Here is a 20238-nt window from a genome sequence, read left to right as displayed (position 1 = left end):
CAGGCTGAGTGCCAGGGCAACAATGGACCACACCAACAGGTCCAAAAGGGAAATCATGGGTAATAAGACTCTACAAAGACTCATGGGCTGAAACTGAGCCAGGGGATCCGTCTCCTACTGCCTGAATCATTTCTCTTTTTGCTTGATCTTGTCCTACAGAAAGTAAATAGGCTACATGTTTATGTCCTTTGAATTGTCCTTCCCAACCAGGGAAAACCAAGGTAGCAAATGAGTGAAGAGATATGTGGAGGGTTGAAGAGAAAAAAGAATCCATCACACAGACAGCAGAAGTTGCTTTGGGACAACTGAGCAAGTCAAAAGTACTGGTTCACACTCCCAAGCCTTTCCACATGCTGCTTGGGCTGCCAGGAATGCCTCTTTCCCTTGTATGCCTGGAAAACTCCTACTCATCCTTCAAAACCCATCTTAAACATCCTGTCCACCAGACAGCACTGATAACTCCATTTCTGGGCTACCCGGCAGCACTGTGTGTATATGGCTTACTGTTCTTCACTTTTATACTTTTCATCCTATGTTGTAATACTTGTTTATTAATTGGGCTTCCCCATAAACTACGTGGTCTTCAAAGACAGGGGGAGCAAGTCTCATTCACCTCTGTATCTTTTGAGCCTAGCTGGGTGCCCAGTACAAAAGTAGATGCTCAATAAATATTTGCTGAATGAATGACACATACATGAATAAATGAATGAGTGAAGGAACAGGCCATCTTGCATGATTCAGATGTCCACTGTTTTCATGAATGGTCTATATCTAGAAACAATCTCTGTCTGGGGGGCTCTTACCTTGCCAAAGTCCTCGGAGCTCAGTCCTACCTTTTTAAAACTACATTCCCTGAATCCTCAAGAATTCGGATGTGCCCTGCACGTGGTTGTGTTTTGTTTTGTGTCACCAACATAGTAATTCTGAGATCCGAAGGGCACGCTCGAAAAGCCACAAGTTGGCTTCTATCACAGATTTAAACCACTTGAACAGATAGGAAAGGGGAGGAAAGCATCCACCAGAATCCTAAAACATTCAAGTTTCCCAAGGGATGACTATTTAGACGTCCTAAAAACCGGGTCACCTCACTGACGGTCATGGGCTTGCTGGTGACCCAAAGATGGCACTTTGTGGGGGCTGCCAGCTTAAATTCTAGAAGCATAGATCCTCGGAAACGAGAAAGAAATCTTAAAATGACTTACTCCTAACTTTTTAATTTTTCTGATGAGAAAACAGACCCAGAAAGACCTTCCCGTGTCCATGGTCGCACAGCTTGAGAGGAAAGGAGGTTCAGGGTAGGCTCTACTTACTTGAAGGGCTTTTCTCCAGTGTGGGTTCGGATGTGGTTGTTAAGGGTGGTGGCCCCGGCGAAGGCACGGCCACAGTAGCCACACTTGAAAGGCCGGTCACTGGAGTGAGTGACCACGTGGTTCCTCAGCTCGGACGGTTGTGAAAAGGACTGGGAGCAGTGACCGCACTGATAAGGTCTGAAACAAATAAAGAGACTGCCTGGTCATTACCGTCTGTGTCAATCAGGGCAAATCAGGATCATGAAGCAAGGGCCAGAACTTTCTGGTGACATTTTCTCAGTTTTCCAAACAGCCCCTGGGGCTCTGGCTGCTGGGTCCCTGAGACCCGTACTTGTTGCCACGGGAACAAAATTCACAGAGCTTCTGAGGCCCATTAATTCCCAAATGAGTATTCCTTTCTGGTACTAACTGTACCATTTCAAGAACCCGTACCTTCTTGTTTTTATCCCCACCCGAGGCAAATATTAGCGCACTTTCGGAGGCATTAGAAGTATGGGCTTGATTAAGCAGAACGTAACAAGAGAAGATATGTCACTGTCGCTCCCAATTCCGTGGCACTTGAAACTCTTCAAAGTGCTCCATCAATTACCTACTTTCATCTTCACCCTAATCCTCCGGGGCAGGGAAAGCATCTGTTACTATCTCTGTCAGTTCAGAAAACAGCGGGTACGCCGTCCTCGTAGGAATTAAGTTCTTGAGGCCAAGGTTACTCTAGGGTGTGTGGACTTGATCCTGGGGGAAACATGCAGAGAAGGCAGCGAGCTGCTTGCGTGTTTTAATAAATACTCAACTGCCTTGGGGTCTGCAAACCCAACCTCAACTTGGGGTCATCCGAGAGTTCACGGATGGACCCAGGTGTGTACCCACATCTGTCTCTTTGTAAAAGCAATCCTGACTTGTGCTTACTCTTCACTCACACACACACACACACACACACACACACACACACACACACACATATATTTATCCACTGGGTCTTTTCTTTTAAACTTCGGTTCACCAGTTTAATTTGGCGGCAAGCAATGATTTATAGCAGCACAGAAATGACGGGATGTCACTATGTTTGCAGGAGGGACGAGGGTGGTGTGAAGGCAAGTGGAGGGAAATTGTGACAAACACCTGATAATTAGCAAGATTATCAGAGAACGTTCTTTGCAGCTCATGAGAAGTAAATCAATTTGGGGTTTTCATAAAATAGATTAAAATTCTATTTTCTCTACACAAGTTCTGCCGTTGACTAAAGCAGAATCTGGGGCGTGATGGAAAACCTGGGGGAGTTTTCCCCATTAGAAGCTACCTCTCATTGTTCTTGGACACGCGCTCTAATTTGTTTATCAAAATTTTGGTTAAGAAAATTAAGAATCTGTCAGGAGGGATGTGAACGGCGCTCGCGAAGCCCTGGTCGGTGGCCCAGACGTTTCCTGGTTGTGTTTGAGAAAGCCAACGGCAGGAGCCGACTTAATGGTTTTAACCTCCACAAACGCACCAGCTCCAAAGCCCGGAAACCAAAACGAAGGGCCAGGAGACAATGGTGGGCAAGCATGTACAACGATTCAATTAAGTGCAAAATAAAGTGGACCCGCTCATTTGTCAAGCGAAGTGCTTAATTGTGGCTACTTGCCTCACTGAACACAAACACTATTATTTTACCAGGCTTCAGCGCGCTGAGCACTGATTGTAGAATTTTTTAGCTTGATTAATAGTCCAGGATTGGTCAATAACTCAATACTATACAATTTTAATTACTTACATTTAGAAATCTATTTAACTGCTCTCAAACAAGTTTCAAAAAATATATATAAGCATCCTTGGTAAGGAGTTTATCAATCTTGATAAATTACACGTGCATGTTATTACAATTATTAAATAATGCTTTGAAAGCCATTAAAATTTTACGTACACGGGAAGGTCCTCCCTGCCAAATCTGTTCTCTGTAACCATTAACCCTAAAGCATTCATCGAGAAAGAATTCTCTCAGGACTGAACTTTTTAAAATGTTATGGAAGATTATAAACAAAATAATTTATTAACACATGCTATATTCACTGACAATTGATTTTTCTAATAGTGAAGGGACCATTAACAGTGATTAGCCTCTGGTTACCTATTTTTAATAGCTATCACATAAACAATAAGCCACTAAATAAAACCAATTAATCTTTTCTTTTTTTCTAAGTCCACTGTCAAAAGTTGGGGTGATTTATTTCCTGTAGTCAGAAGTCAATCCATCCTTTTTACGTCAATAGTCGCCATGGCAAAGATTTGCACACACAAGAGCAGAAATGACCCCAGGCTTATCTTGAATTCTCCTATTCCCTACCAAGAGAATCCTAAGGAAAGGCAAATAGGATTCTAACGCGTCCCCCTTTGCCCACTCCTGGCCTGAGAGGCACTTGCTAGGTATCCAGTGACCTGAGGCACGGCTTTCAAAACTTTGTAAAATTTAGCTTGACCGAATGGAAGGGTCTAGCAAGAGGGAAGACAGCAAAGTGGAGTCCTGCTTCAGCCGCTAGCGTTAGGCAGCTGTGGGACTTAGACACGTCAACGTGACTTCCTGATGACTGTCTCATCTCTCTGCTAAGAGGGATACACTGAGCTAGCTGTTCTCCTGGATCCCATCGCGCTCTGTTCCTGCTTCCAGATAATCAACAAACACGTGTTGCCCGAGGATCTGTCCAAGACACGGTCCCCACAAGACACAGCATTTGACCTCCATCTTCTATCAGCCAGTTCCCGGGACACAGAGCCTTCTACAGTTGTGCGTGTGTCTGTGTGTGTGTGCACATGCTAATTAGAATACGAACCATTTAAACTTACTTAGTAAACAGCTAAGGATTCAGGGCAACAAGAAAGTATAGTACCAAAAGGTAGAACCCAACCTTACTTTAACGGATCTCAAAAAACAAAGCGACGTCCTTTCATTCTTAGGTACCTTGACGAATAAGTTTACACCAATGGTTACATTCCCGTTGGCAGAAGCTGACTTTATGCAGAATTCAGAACTAAAATGTGTACTCTACCTGCCACTATAATAACAGTTTGTCTCTCTCTTTCTCAGTCTAGAAATTTATAGAAAGTCAGCCTTCAGAAAGTACAGAAGTCAGAAAGCAAGTACACAAGATTCCTTCTTTTCCTGGATTTTTGCTATTTCCTAAAAAATGAATAAAAGGAAACAATCCAAAAGTAATTTTAACACCAACTACATCATCGAGCTGGGTAAGGACAAAGGGTAAGGACAAAGGCCTACAATCAAGACAAAATGAATTCTCCAAGCCCGAGGGCAGGGCTCAGAAAACACGATGAGCACGATGGAATCTTCTCTGGAACAACTGGCCACAGGGGTTAAGACTCCAAATTCACAACTGAAGGGCTTTGAGGGCATGAAATTCGTTGCCATTACTCTTTTTATACTGACAACTAACATTCTCACTAACTTGGCAAGGTCTGGCCAAAAGGTAAGGCTTACGTTACTAAACCCGCAGATACAATCCATTTCAACTCCAAAGTTCTTCCTCTCTTTGATGTGTCCTACCAGCAGGAGCTCGGAGACTGGTTTCATGGAGGGCTGTGTTTAGCTCTCCCCATTCCAGGTTCTCAGCTAAATGGGAATCTCTTTCCTCAAGCACTCTGATTCTCGCCGAGTCCTCACCCACAGACAATTCATTATTCTCAAAACAAACGCATCCAGCATTCCTCACAAAGGGCCGACAGCTCAAAACCAGAAGAAGCTCATGAATTATTTTTTTTTATTTTTATTTTTTTTTTACTACTTGAGACATCTAGCACTGCTGTCTGATGCTGGGAACGTTCTTTATGGACACTATCCAATATGGAAGCCATGAGCTCCATGGTTCACGGCCACGGTTCACGGCATGAGAAATGGACGAGCTATTTTGCTTAATTTTGACGATTTTCAATTGACCTAGCCTCGTGTGCGACTAGTGTCAACACGGAAATATCAAGGCTTCATGGAAAACGAGAAGGTGCCCCATACTCAATTAAAAAAAAATAAATAACTAAAAAAATCCGACAAAGCCTGGGTCGAGTTAGTGAACACCTATCACTGTGGGTCCACCTTTAAGCAGATGGAAAGCAGCGAGACAATTTCATACATCCCGTGGCACGCCCTGTGACTGGCAGTAATTCTGCCGAAGATTCGTCTCCAGGACAATGTGCAATTCATTTGCTTTGAGTCTGTAATTGGTTTGGTGTACACAGAGCAAAAAGGATGAAACATCTAACAAAATTAAGTGTGGTTTGGTTTAAAATATTAATCCTTTGATTTTTTTTTCCTTCATGGCAACGGAAGCCTCCGGGACAAAAGTTGTTCGGCTGGGCCCACATTCTCTCCTTGCCCCGCGTCAAGTCCGCCCACGTGCACGTCTTCCAAGACTTCAAAGGGAGCACCACTGAGGTCACTGCTGGGCTGTGTGGAGGGAGAAAAGAACACAGCTCTATGGAAGGAGGAAAGATCTCAGGGCAGTGGCAAAAGTGCAGAGCCAAAGGACCTGGAGAACACAGAACCCTAGAAAGAACAGAAGCTTCACACTCGGGGGCAGCTGGGGGTGGGGGGCGGTGAGGAGGGGTGGGGGAGGACAGTGGAACACAAGAACAGGACACATTGCAAAGAAACGATGAAGGGGATGGTGATGCATCGTCTCCAGGCTCCTCCCACCACACAGCACCTCCGAGGGTCGTCTTGCCCCCTGGGACCACCACAACCAATCACGGTCAATGACACGCAACACAGCACAAATGTGAACAGCTCAGGGGGCACCCAGGAGACTAAAAGGCAAACCTGGGCCACACAAAAATCAAAAAGGAGAAACGAAAAGGACGCAACATAAAAGATAAGCATTGTAAAGACACTGTCTGCCGAAAATAAAAGAAGACGTGGTCATCAGAAAATAATCCACCGAGATCGTAGGCGTCGCTTACCCCTTTCTGGAGCCCCCCCAGTGGGACTGTTGAGAGTTTCTGCAGCAGAAAAACAGAAGAGAAAAGGGATTTCTAACTCCTGGTTCAAGAAAAAAGCGATTTAAGCTGTATTAGCCTAGGTCATAAGCTAATGCAAATACCCCAAGTATTTATGAAGTCCCTAAATAAAATCTTGGTGGGTCTAGATCCTAATAGCTTCCTCCCTTTGAATTCATTCAGGCAGAGACAAAGGCAGTAGCTTGGGAAAAAGGAAGAAGAGAATTGGGGGGTGGTTGATTTAATATGAACAGAACAAAATCAAGAAGTAACAATTCTGTGGCTCCTAAGCCCTTTGGGATGTGTTTTTACCTTTAGTGCTAATTCTTACCTGGCCAGGTCAACTGGAATTTCTTTCTGCATTTAGTGTAAATATTGTAGTAATGAAAAATGGTAATAATGCTGGCAGCCCTAGGTGTCCCCAGAGCTTTTTCTTTTATATCAAGGCAGAGACTTATTGATGGTCTCTCACATGGAAAAGCTCACGAATATAGTCTCTTTGATGAAGGTTCAAATGTCTTGAGTTTCGTGGCCAAATATTCCGTCCGTTGAGTGAAAAATCTTTTGGACCTCAGATTCACGGGCCTGTTTCAAATTTGGACCTGTTTGAAACTCTAACCTGTTTACCTTCTGACTTTGTCTTCGGTGTCTCTCTTTTTCGCCTCTGGTTCTAGCAAGATTTTCCTACCAAAATAAAAGCGCTCCGAGTTTTTCAAAGAGAGGGGAAATGGTTTCTGACTGGCAGATTCTAAGCTTTGTCACGGCATATGGCTGAATGGACACAAAAGCCAGCTGATTTAGGAAGTCAGTAACTAAAGAAAATATGTACATTCAGCAGTTGCAACTCTCCACATGGATAATAATGAGAGAAAAGGCTCCAAATTTCAGGACCATCGTATAGAAGAAATCTGATGCTCCCCTGTAGCTCTGGATATTTCTCCTACTTAGCAATTCACTCATGTGGTTAAGTATTATGGAGAGTGTTTTTTTACTTCCAAACCTGCTGGTACCAAGCCGGCATTCTAGGTTCTAGAACAGAAAAGAGCTATTCCGGTCCTAGCCGCTAAAAGCAAATTGGGGACCTAGAAAGAAACAAGTGCATCAAAGTGAGTGGGTATCTTTCACTAATTTGCCCCTTTACCTCCAATAATCAATTTGCATAGGATGGAGTAATTCAAGCATCTCCCCAACATGACTAAGAAACAATGTACTTGGGGCGCCTGGGTGGCACAGCGATTAAGTGTCTGCCTTCGGCTCAGGGCGTGATCCCGGCGTTATGGGATCGAGCCCCACATCAGGCTCCTCTGCTATGAGCCTGCTTCTTCCTCTCCCACTCCCCCTGCTTGTGTTCCCTCTCTCGCTGGCTGTCTCTATCTCTGTCGAATAAATAAATAAAATCTTTTAAAAAAAAAAGAAACAATGTACTTGATTACTTTGCCTGTAAAGGGCCCAATTTTTTTGAAGCCGTAAATCTTAAATTCAACTGATCCATGAATGACGGTGACCGCCTCTCAAGTGCTGACCGGCAAAGCACAGGGAAGGGAGAAGTACGAACCCAGCGCCTGAGTAATCTGATCCCGCTCCGGCTACCGGCCTGGGTATCAAGCACCCGACACTATAGCCTATCTGGGAAGGCTGGCCACACCGCCCCTGGGCATCTAAGTCAAAGAAGCCCAACGGGGTCTAGCACAGGCTGGAAATCTCTAATCGTTAGCCTGGAATCAACACTGACCAAACAGTCTCTCGTGGAAATGTATGTTGTATAGGGAAGTTTTCTCCATTTGTCAGGTATTTTTCTGACAGTTTACATAGACGCTTTGCAAATTATGACACTATTATTTGATGGAACAGACTTCCTAGGGACTTAAACCATAATACACATATGGTTTTGCAAGTGTAACTGGGGTCACACACAAGAGTCCGTTTCAGTATCTACTTACTGTGACCGATTCTCATTGCTTTATGTGATATTCAGCATGAAATCATATAACCAAAGCTAAGCTTTGCGTTCCAGTATCCAGACACTTCCAACCATCATTTCACTTTGCGTGCTCAATTTTTATGCCAATGCACCCACGCAAAAAACAGAACCGTCCACCTGAACGCACTCAATTTAAAACGCAAGTTGATAACACAATTTAGTGCACCTTTTATATTTAAAAAACTACGAAAATGTATTGCGAACTCTGGATAGATAGATCTTAAAGCTCTACGTATCCTTGCAAGAGAGAGGAACTTCCCAAGAAGAGCCTTTCTGAGTGAGGAAAACATTTTCAGAACTTTTGTAACTCCTGTAAAGCCAGAAAGTACTAAGATGTTCGGAGGTCTGGTGATATTTTCACCAGGGTCTCTACTGGTGAAAGTAAAAGATTATAAAGACCCAGCTGCTGGGGCGCCTCAGTGGCTCAGTCCGTGAAGCATCTGCCTTCGGCTCAGGTCGTGATCTCAGGGTCCTGGGATTGAGCCCCGAATCAGGTTCTCTGTTCAGTGGGGAGCCTGCTTCTCCCTCTCCCTCTCCCTGCTGCTCCCCCTGTTTGTGTGCTCTCCTTCTCTCTCCCAAATAAATAAAATCTTTGAAAAAGAAAAAGACCCTGCTGCCATAACACCCCTAACGCAACCATTTCAACACTAATTAGAGCAATGCTTGATGCTAAGCAAGTGTTTTCTAGAAAGGCACAAATAAAAACGTACACACATATAAATGTGCATATGTACACTGCAAGGGAGTCTTGTTATTGTTCTAGAAGACATCCACCCCGTCTCCAGCACACCTCCAGTCTATGTGTCCCTGCTGGGTTTTCTACGACGCTGTACTCTGCACGGCGGGGAGGGGACAGCTGGGCGTAGAACAGAAGGCAGAGAGAGCCTGAGTGGCTTAAGTGAATCAGTGGCCAAATGAAGATAATAATTCAGAAGACTGCTTCCACATCTCCTATCATCCTTCCAAAAATCCTTCTCTGCGTTTCTATTCAAAGTGTGCTTTCAAGGCTCTTCTTAGATATTTGGGGTTTAATCAAATTTGCACAGGACGTGAAGGAGAGAGAGACAGAAAACACACTCCTTTCTTATTGAATTATTTTGATTTTTGTCTTTTGCGCTCCCGGCTCTCAAGACTGTCGAATAAACCAGTTTTGATTCATAAATAATAGTTCCATTATATCTACTGTGCCACTCGTCAGAGCACCTGAAATTTTAATTCACTTGTTCAGCTAAATTTCATCCTCAGTTCATGGCCATAAAATTCTTTATTGACAAACTTTCAAACCAACTTTGACTCTGAGGTATCTAGTCAACATTTTTCTTCTGTGTGGATATTAGTTTATTGAATAAGTGGCGTCTGTTTTCCTCCACATCACTAGCAGAGTAGGTATTTCCTTTTGACAGCTTTGCACGATTTATGGCTTTGCATGCTCTAAAGAAAAATAGTACTAAGCAAAAAATTCCAATTCATTACCTCTTAGTACTTAATTAAGTTCATACCCACGGCACACTGGAGGTGAACCCTGAAATGCCCGTGACAGCAAGCGGAGCGGCCGGCTATATTATCTTAGGAAGACAGAGAGGATTCTGATGATCTTGACCTCATTTTTCCATCTATGATATTCACACACGTGCCGTCTACTTTGCTCCCCTTTGGATGTGGACAGAACCGCGTGGAAAGCAAGAGTGGAGTCCTCCCTGCAACCACTGGCGTTCCCGTAGCCCGTCTCAACAATAAAGTCAGCAGCCCCCCCCCCCATATTGCTCTCTGCCCTTCCAGAACGCACACACCTCCCATCACGGGGTCCCCTCCCCCCACCCGTAGGCGCGGTGCAGCTGCAGGAGGCGCCCGGAGCCTGGCAGAAGGCCAGCAGCGGGTCTCCCTAAGCGGCCCCGTGGGGAGCAGCGAGAGTCGGGGTTACCTGTCGGGGTTCTGCGTGCACACGTGCATCTGTAGGAGGATCCGCTGCGTGAAAGTCTTAAAGCACTGACCGCATTTCCAAAGATGCCAGTCACTGAACTCCGAGTGCAGCTGGCTGGTGGAAGTCGGGCTCGCGAGCACGCGCTGGTTTTTCACGTTGATCTGGTTAAATCCCGACTCCATGGGCCCGGACTTGTCCAGGAGAGAGAAGTTCCTGCTGCACGGAGTCTGCGGGAAGACCACGGAGCGCTGCTGGGCGGCGGGGGGCAGCTTGCCGCTCTTGCTGAAGGGCTGCAGGGCGTCCTGTCTGCACATGGCCTCCATGACCGTCGAGGGGACATTTACTGGGAGAACAGCAAGAGGTGGAGAAGATGAGTTTTGGGGCCTTTAATAAGCACAGCAACACACACTTTAAAAAATTCCTATGCATCAAGATTTAAAAAAAATCTTCTGGACTAGTAACATAGAAACAGACTATTCGACTGGAGGGGGGAAGCAGGATTGCTGCAAATTACTAGCTCGCTCAGTGCCTATTTATTTAGCAAATACTATACGCTCAGGACTGTTGGCACACTGTCTTTGCCTTAAGAGTTGAGTTCACTTGAGAGTTGAGACACAGACTCCAGACTGAGGCTCCACACTGTGCTCGAGGTTTAGAGGGAGTTCAGAAGGGAAAAACAGCAAAGAAGGGGGAGAGAAAGCGTGGCTGCCCACAGAGGGTAACCCTGAGCAATGCCAAGAAGGTAGAGAGCCAGGCCCTCGGGATTTCAGGCCTTCCACAGGACCTTGCCAGCACAGAACATTCCAGAAAAACTGGCTGAAAGATGAAGGGAGCAATGTGAAAGACACCTGGAGACAGAAGTCTGGCACCTTGGTGGGATGGCGATGGAAACAGGCTGGCCAAGCAGGGCATGGGTTCTCAACACCATGGGAATAAGGGGTGCAAGAGGGGGTAGGCCTTAGAGGCTGTTCAAGTAAATAAATAAAGTTCAAATAAATAAATAAAAGACGCCAGGCCTAGGAAATAGACAGAGTGTTTCTGTACAGAAACAGCAAGGAAAAAAAGCAAGAAAATGACAAGAGAAAGGCGTTCAGGGCGGGTTTGAGCCAGGTGTGATTTACAGAGAGGGTACAGTGAATAAGGTAAGAGTGGGGGTGGGGCAACAGAGTGTGGTGCAGGCAACTTGGGCTTTGGAATCAGAAAGACCAAGGTTCAAATCCTGACTCTGCCTTCTATTAGCTCGATGATCTTAGGCAAGTTATTTAAAAAAACAAACAAAGAAAAACCCCTCTCTGTGCCTCAGTTTCCCCATCTGTAAAAGGAGGCCAGTGGGAGTAAAAATCCTAAAAGTAACATTTTGTTTTTTTAAGTCGTTATGTTGCTAAATAATCTATCTCATGCACTCACTGGTCAACTCACGGGGCAGAGGTGATCAGAAGCTGATATGCTTTAAAACTACCATTCTTGTTCTAAGTAACTACTGTGTCAATAAAATGTATTTATTGGTTTTTTCAGGGGTCAAAGAGAGTCAAGGTCACAGGATGGGCAAGAGAAGAAAACCAGAGACCAAAACATTTGAAGAGGTTGAGGGGCAAAAAGACTGGGGGTGGGAAGTAAAACACGGCTCTGGGCAACTGGTTCAAGGGGATATGGAAGAACACACATGAGCTGGGGGCTCTCATCCTTCCTTGCCACGGACCATGGCTGAGATGCCGATAGAGGGTGCGAACTCGAGTGTGTTCAACTGCACAGAGCAAATGGTAGCGGACCATGACCAGGAGGCTCCGCACTTGAGTGGACAGGGAGACGCCATGCGTGGGGGAGACACAGAGCAGACAGTGTGTTGCCATTCAGGACTCTCCGACCCAGAGAACGTTCCGTATAATCACAGCTATGACACAAATCCACCCAAAGGACCAGCTCTGCTATGGCGCTCCGGCAGCATGGCCCATCCTGTCTTGGGAAGGGAAAAGAAAGCAAGACACTCGCACACCTGGGAAGACCCCAGCGTTTGTGCAGCTAAACGCACATTTACACTCGCAGGAGAGGCTTTTAAAAAATTAATCCAGGCTCTCCTGAGAGGCGCTGGGCATCTGCACTTTGAGAAGCTCCCCCAAGTGCTTCTCATGGACCCTCGGGGTTTAAGAATCACCGATCTAAATCAACCCTCTCTTATTCCAAATAAAAGAAGGTAAAGCGCCAAAAGGTCCAATACTAGAAACTGCCTAGGGTCGCAGACGCAGTGAAGGACACAGCTGAGCTGGGAGCTTTAGTCTTCTAACTTCCAAGGCATTTTTTTTTCTGGCCACACTCCTATCTTGTCAGTGCTCACCAGCTGTGTTTCAAAAATAAAAAGAACATTTGATAGCGAGTACAGTGTTTCACGTGTCAGTATGAACATATCCTATAAACATATATGTCATATATACATATATAGACCTCTACACACCCAAGTATATGTTCATGTGTCTATCTTTATGTTATATATAAATATTTACACGTAATTTTAATTTCTGAGGCAAAAGTGTCTAATCAATATGAAATCCGTCCACACATTTTAGGCTTCCAAAAAAAAAAAAAAAATCATTGCACGTTACTCTTAAAATAGGCATTGAAAGGTAAGGAGGAATATTTTACACAGCGTTTAGCACCTTTTTTTTAGCAAAAAGTAACAGCAGCATGGTCAGAGAGCAGGGCAGAACCTGTTTTGTGTCGCCTGCTTATAACTAACCCAGAAGAGACAGATCAGAGGGGAACCCACACATTTTCAGGCAACACTAAGCTCTTGTGGGGTGGGAAATGCCAGACTAATAGAAAGGCCCGGTGGAAAGATCGTCGAATGAAGATGTCATCAGCATGCATGATTGCGGGATCACCAGCCAGAAGCTTCACGGTGGGAGGAGGAATATCATGCCTTTGGGAGAAATGAACGCAAAGGAGACTTTACGTATAGATTATAAATTCTGACTTCTCACATCTCCTGCAAAACAGCCTAATAAATTAATTTTCCAAAACTGTTAAGGTTACATCACCTTTATACGAAGCATGAGAATTGGTGGGCAAATGAATTTAACTTTAATGATCAATGTCAACATGGTCATAAAGAAAAATTTATACCAGTTTGTATAATAATCTGGGATATATGGCATCTGAGGTAGTAATAATATAAGGCAATAACAGTGCGGATGGCCGGAATCAAATTATGCTCTGTCTCATTATCTCCTTCTCTGGGACACCTCGGAGCAGAGGTAATATGCCTTCAAGCTGCAAGTAGCAACAGTGACACGCTACTCCCCTTTCGGTATATGCTCCTTTACCGTAAGCGTGACTCAATTCAATCCTGCTGAATGAAATGAGCGGGTAATGTAGAGAGAAGAAAAAGTAAGGACGGGAAGAAATAATTATCACAAAAGCAAAGACATCTGATCTCTAAACTGTCCTGCAAAGCTCGTGCACACTTCCATAGGACTCTAGAAATCTAGGAAGTATAGCTTTTTGTTATTATTTATTTTTTTAAAGATTTTATTTTTATTTATGTGACAGAGAGACAGCCAGCGAGAGAGGGAACACAGCAGGGGAGTGGGAGAGGAAGAAGCAGGCTCCCAGCGGAGGAGCCTGATGCGGGACTCGATCCCTGAACGCCGGGATCACGCCCTGAGCCGAAGGCAGACGCTTAACGACTGCGCCACCCAGGCGCCCCTGTTTTTTATTTATTTTTAAAGATTTTATTCATTTATTTGACACAGAGAGAGTACAAGCAGGGGGAGCTGCAGGCAGAAGGAGAGGGAGAAGCAGGCTCCCTGCTGAGCAAGGAGCCCGATGCGGGGCTCGATCCCAGAACCCTGAGATCATGACCTGAGCCAAAGGCAAAAGATTAACTGACTGAGCCACCCAGGCGCCCCAAAGCAAAGCCTTTTAAAGCAGGACTTAAATGACACAGAAAACTGTTCTTCCTAAATTGCAGCCTTGCTGGCTATGACAATCGAAAGTATTAACAAAACGCAGGACATTATCAGAGAGGGGACAGCCCGTACGGACAACGGCAAGAGGACCGAGATGACTAACCACAGTGACCTAGACAATGAAGTGCTTTCTACGTGAAGACACACCGAGCTGGTAAAATCTCTTCCACCTACCAAAGATGAAGGGGTAGAGAGCAAACTCTCAAAGCCCTAAAGGATCTAGAGTCAAGGAACAATGTGAGCTCATCAAATCCTGGAAAATTAAAAGACTGGGAGTGACAAATGCAGAATCCCTAAAACAACCTCTGTCCGTTCATTCAGCCCACAGATACTTAGTGACCATCTACTCCATGCCTGACACGGTTGATGCTGCGGGTACAGGGGCGGGGGGTGGGGATCAGTAAGCCCCAGCCCCTGGCCTCAGGCCACTTACACTCCAGTGACAGACACAGATATCAAGCAAAGGTTTTTACAAATACGTACTTATTCCGTTTCATCAAATCTAAAATGCCATGAATTCCAGGTGGCACCGTGAATTGTCAATCACCATTCATCGCAAGGCAATTCTCGGGTTCAGAAAGAACAAAACGTGAATGACATGCATGTTGCTGCAAGTGTGATACGCGCTATGAGAAATAGGAAGAGGCACAGGGAAAGCGTATCACCAGGATGGCTACAGTGCGGTGTAAGGCAGTGACCTGGAACGTGAGTCCTGTAGGGCACGCAGGTATCAGACAGGTGAGAAGGGAAAAAAAGACAATGCGAGAAGAAGAAATGTAGGCAGCTCGGCACAGGGTCTGTGTGGATGCTGAGGAGGGAGGGAGCTCAAAAGAGGAGGTAGGGTCCATAACAAATGAACAGGGCGTGGTCAGTCCAACAAGGCTCGCATTCTCATTCTGTAAAACACTAGGGAAGCCACACAGAACACTTTCTGGAGACTCTATGGGGCCCGTGGGCTACCGTGCTGTAGAACTGGGGATTCACTGTAAGAGTCATAGCAAGCCAAAAAAGGGTTCTAAATTAGGCTGTGAGGTGATGAGATTTATACTCTAAATGCATCATCATTCTACACTGTTAAATGAAAAAGTAAGGTGCAGAACAATATATAGTACGCTACTATCTGCAGAAAAGGGCGAGAGGCACAGTGAGAGCCAGAGAAAGTGAGGGAGAACATGCCCGAATAGAGTAGGCACCAAAAAAACCAAAAAGATGTCTGGAAGGAGACCTGGGAATCTATCATATGACTTCCAAGGGGAATTATCTGTCCATAGTCCTTTCTGGATTTTAATCTATAGAACCAAATTGCCTATTAACAAAACACGTTAATGAGCTGAAACAATAAAATTAGCAAATCAACGAGACTTCCCTTTGGCCGCTGTGATGCCACCGAGGAAAGTGTGTCATGCAGGGGACTACTGCAGCGGTCCGTGCCAAAGCTGATGCTCACGTTGACCAAGGGGCAGCAGAAGAAGTGAAAAGAAGTGCACTTAGGAATACATAAGCAGCAGGGCTTTGTAACTGACTGGAGAGAAAGGGGAGTGAGAGTGAGGTGTTGGGGTTTCTAGAAAGAACAACTGGATGCATGGGGGTGAGCTACTGAGCTGGGGGAAAGGCAGAATGGTTTCCGTTGTGTATGCTGAGCTGGACACTCTGGTGCGATACCAAAGGCAGAGGTGGAGTAGACAAGTGGACAGGAGTACGGGGCTCAGTAGAGAGGTCTGGACTGGAAATGCAAATCTGGGAATACCTAAGTCGCAACCCCCGGAAAGACTCTGAAATGGAGATTTGCAGTTTTGTGTGCAGGAGGACCGTGTCCGTGGAGGAGACGGACAGCTCTGGAGCTAGGGAGGTCCTTCACAGTTGTCCTGCTTTGGGACAGGGGAAGCAGTCCTTAGCAGCCCCCACACCAACCCACCACTGGACATGGGCTACACGGAAGGGGAACATGACCGAGGGCACAGAGGCTCTCTTGGGAGGAAGGTAATTCCTGGAGACAAACTCATCTGAAAGCTGGCAGCCCCTTCTTCTCTCACACACTGGGGGAATGAGTGCCTCAAGCTGAGAGCAAGGCTGGGATCGAGGCGGCACACCCCAGCATCCCAAAGCACCCGAAGAGATCAAATAATTCGCGACAGTGGGTGTCATTTCTCGCTGTGGCCGCTGCCCTCTGTTGGGAGTGCTAGGCAGATACACGGGCAACCCTGTGGGGTGGCTCCTCTTTGCCTCGTCTGGCCCCCTTCAGATTTCTGCAGTTCTGGACCCGTCTTCGTTCGTTTGGTGGCCCAAGATTTCGATACCTGGCACACAGCACAAAATCAAGCCCTACAAGCTCCAAAGGCCGGGGCTGGTGTCTGGAGAGCGGCACTTGGCTTCTCCCAGTGGCCTGAGACGGACGGCTCCTTGGCTTCCTGGGCGCTGGGCAGCATTTTTCTAGCCCTCAGTCAGGGGCAGAACACCAACTTCCAGGTCCCAGGCTCATGTAAGGCGTGCAGTCCCAGCTCCCTACGGCACACAAGGGGCCTGGAACCCGGCCTCCTCCTGTTTGAGGGCTCAGCCCGACGCCCCTCGGCTCAGGCTCACGGCCATGGCCATGTCACCTGGTTTCTGTGCTGTGTCCGGTTCGAAGCTGCGTGCTCATGGGCCGTCTTCTAGACTTGAGGACCGGGCCTGAGTTCCTGCTGCTCGTCACACTGCTCGACGCCCAGCCGGACCTACTGGACCCGAATATACTGCAAGCTTCTCCCCCTTCCCAGAGGCAAGGCCTGGGCCCGGGCCTCACTCCTCCCTGTCTGTGGGACCACAGGGGTGAAGGGCCCGATGCAGAGCTGCCCCTTTCTGTTTCCTGCTCGGTACCATCAAGAGAAAGAGGCAGGCGGGAGGGAGGCAGCGTCCATGGCAGGGTGGGAACCGCTGCGGGGCCGAAGAGGTCCACATTCTGCCACCTCGGCATCTCAGGCCAAGGCAGAAAGAGCAGCAGGAAGACCTGCTGAACATTTAGTCCTGGGTTTTTTTTTTTTTTTTTTTTTTTTTTTTAATTTCCTCTGAAATGAATACGAACACACTATGGTCTTTACACTCGGCAGGAGCTAATCCCTCCCTGGAAGCTTCGGGGAGCCTCAGTCCTCCTCACGGACGCAATCTGTCGACACAGGCTTTCCTTCGGGCTCTTCTGAAAGGCCCACGGTGGATGGAGCGGCTCTCTCCTTGGAGCTCTATTACACGGATAACCCCGGTTTTTGAAAAAGAAAATAACAGAGAAATTGCTTCCAGAGCCCCAGTGCCTGCGTGAAATGCTGCCTTCTCTTTGAGGCCCGGCGGCTTTCAATGGCTTGTCTGGGCCCTTGAGTGCACCCACCGTTTCATAAGCACCCCCCCCCCCGCCCCACAGGGGACGGTCACTCCAGCCTCAACCCACTGCACACGCTCAGGAGGAAACGTGTACTTGCGTCGTTGAAAGAACCATGGGAGGAAAATGATCTTTTAATACATGAGAATGCTTAATAAGTATTATTCGCTAAGTAAAATCACATTCCCCTTCATACGTTACCTTGGAATTAACTTAACCAGAGACGTAAAGGACCTTTATTCTAGAAACTATAAATCACTCTTAAAAGACATTGAGGAAGACATAAAAAGATGGAAAGATATTCCATGCTCATGGATCGGAAGAATTAACATAGTTAAAATGTCCATGCTACCCAGAGCAATCTACACTTTCAATGCTATCCCGATCAAAATACCGAGAACGTTTTTCAAAGAACTGGAACAAATAGTCCTTAAATTTGTATGGAACCAGAAAAGACCCCGAATCTCCAAGGAACTGTTGAAAAGGAAAAACAAAGCTGGGGGCATCACAATGCCGGATTTCGAGCTGTACTACAAAGCTGTGATCACAAAGACAGCATGGTACTGGCACAAAAACAGACACAGAGACCAATGGAACAGAATAGAGAGCCCAGAAATGGACCCTCAGCTCTTTGGGCAACTAATATTTGATAAAGCAGGAAAAAACATCCAGTGGGAAAAAGACAGTCTCTTCAATAAATGGTGCTGGGAAAATTGGACAGCTACATGCAAAAGAATGAAACTTGACCACTATCTCACACCATACACAAAAATAAACTCCAAATGGATGAAAGACCTCGATGTGAGACAGGAATCCATCAAAATTCTAGAGGAGAACATAGGCAGCAACCTCTACGACATCAGCCAAAGCAAACTTTTTCATGACACATCCCTAAAGGCAAGAGAAACAAAAGATAAAATGAATTTATGGGACTTCATCAAGATTAAAAGTTTCTGCACATCCAAGGAAACAGTCAGAAAAACTAAGAGGCAGCCCACGGAATGGGAGAATATATTTGCAAATGACACTACAGATAAAGGACTGGTATCCAAGATCTACAAAGAACTTCTCAAACTCAATACACGAGAAACAAATAAACAAATCAAAAAATGGGCAGAAGATATGAACAGACACTTTTCCAATGAAGACATACAAATGGCTAACAGACACATGAAAAAATGTTCAAAATCATTAGCCATCAAGGAAATTCAAATCAAAACCACACTGAGATACCACCTTACGCCAGTTAGAATGGCAAAAATAGACAAGGCAAGAGACAACAATTGTTGGAGAGGATGTGGAGAAAGGGGATCCCTCCTACATTGTTGGTGGGAATGCAAGTTGGTACAGCCACTCTGGAAAACCGTGTGGAGGTCCCTTAAAAAGTTAAAAATTGAGCTACCCTATGATCCAGCCATTGCACTACTGGGTGTTTACCCCAAAGATACAGACGTAGTGAAGAGAAGGGCCATATGCACCCCAATGTTCATAGCAGCAATGTCCACAATAGCTAAATCGTGGAAGGAGCCGAGATGCCCTGCAACAGATGACTGGATTAAGAAGTTGTGGTCCATATATACAATGGAATATTACTCAGCAATCAGAAAGAACGAGTTCTCAACATTTGCTACAACATGGACGGCACTGGAGGAGATAATGCTTAGTGAAATAAGTCAAGCAGAGAAAGACAACTATCATATGATTTCTCTCATCTATGGAACATAAGAACTAGAATGAGCAGTAGGGGAAGAAAGGGATAAAGAAAGGGGGGGTAATCAGAAGGGGGAATGAAACATGAGAGACTATGGACTATGAGAAACAAACTGAGGGCTACAGAGGGGAGGGGGATGGGGGAATGGGATAGACCGGTGATGGGTAGTAAGGAGGGCACATATTGCATGGTGCACTGGGTGTTATACACAACTAATGAATCATCAAGCCTTACATCGAAAACCGGGGATGTACTGTATGGTGACTAACATAATATAATAAAAAATCATTATTAAAAAAAAAAAAAAAATCACATTCCCCTTGAATGTCTCGGGCCACGCATCCGTTTCATTAACAAAGGAACTATGGGCTGGAATGTATAATCCCTTCAAGTAATGGTGACCAAAGTCTCGAGATTCTTCCAGGGGACGTTTATTAATTGGTGCGTGCCTAGCCCCGTAAGGAGGCTCTGCGGAGGCATTTTGTCACCTAAGTCTCCGGTATCAAGAAGCTTCTTTTTTAAGGTACCCGATCTATTTTGTGGCTAGCTCAGTGGGATAAAAATCGTCTTAGAATTGCTAATCCGGTTGAGGTGATTTAAATTACTCAGGGCTGTGGAAGGCTATCTGTTAAATGATCTGTCCGTGCCCTTTCACACATTTGTGCTTTTAAATCACACAGAATATTTTCTCTGTACAGAATAAGGAACCCTCATTATAAAGCATTCCCAGCTCTCTCCGTGAATCATGTGGAATGAGAATCCATCTTGGCGTTAAAAGTCATATATCTCCCCTACACTATCTGATGAAGCTTTCTGCTGGTTTCCTGGGTGGCCAATCACACGACAGATATACGACTTTGAGACAGGAACTGAAATAAAATTCCTATAACACCCTTAGGGGCAAGGGGGATTGTCACTGTGGAGTATTTTCGTCAATGACTTCAGTTTCTTTAGATTTCACTCCACCCTCGCTTTGAGCTTGGAACTCCACGCAGAAGAGCTGCTTAGTCTATCTACGGAGTCCGCCATACTT

General features: G+C 45.7%; 1 protein-coding gene across 1 annotated transcript in view; it reads right to left on the bottom strand.

Moving 5' to 3' along the window:
* The window catches only part of PRDM6 (PR/SET domain 6), a 105027-nt gene that overhangs the window by 8409 nt on the left and 76380 nt on the right, over positions 1-20238 (bottom strand). Inside the window, exons 6-7 of the mRNA XM_026507839.4 lie at positions 10187-10529; positions 1311-1487 (exon numbers count right to left, since the gene is read on the bottom strand). Of these exons, the coding sequence (XP_026363624.1) occupies positions 1311-1487; positions 10187-10529 (520 nt within the window). The remainder of the gene's footprint in view (positions 1-1310; positions 1488-10186; positions 10530-20238) is intronic.

The sequence above is a fragment of the Ursus arctos genome, unplaced genomic scaffold, assembly GCF_023065955.2.
Source record: "Ursus arctos isolate Adak ecotype North America unplaced genomic scaffold, UrsArc2.0 scaffold_5, whole genome shotgun sequence".
Lineage (NCBI taxonomy): Eukaryota > Metazoa > Chordata > Mammalia > Carnivora > Ursidae > Ursus > Ursus arctos.
This window is presented reverse-complemented; position numbering and strand designations above follow the sequence as displayed.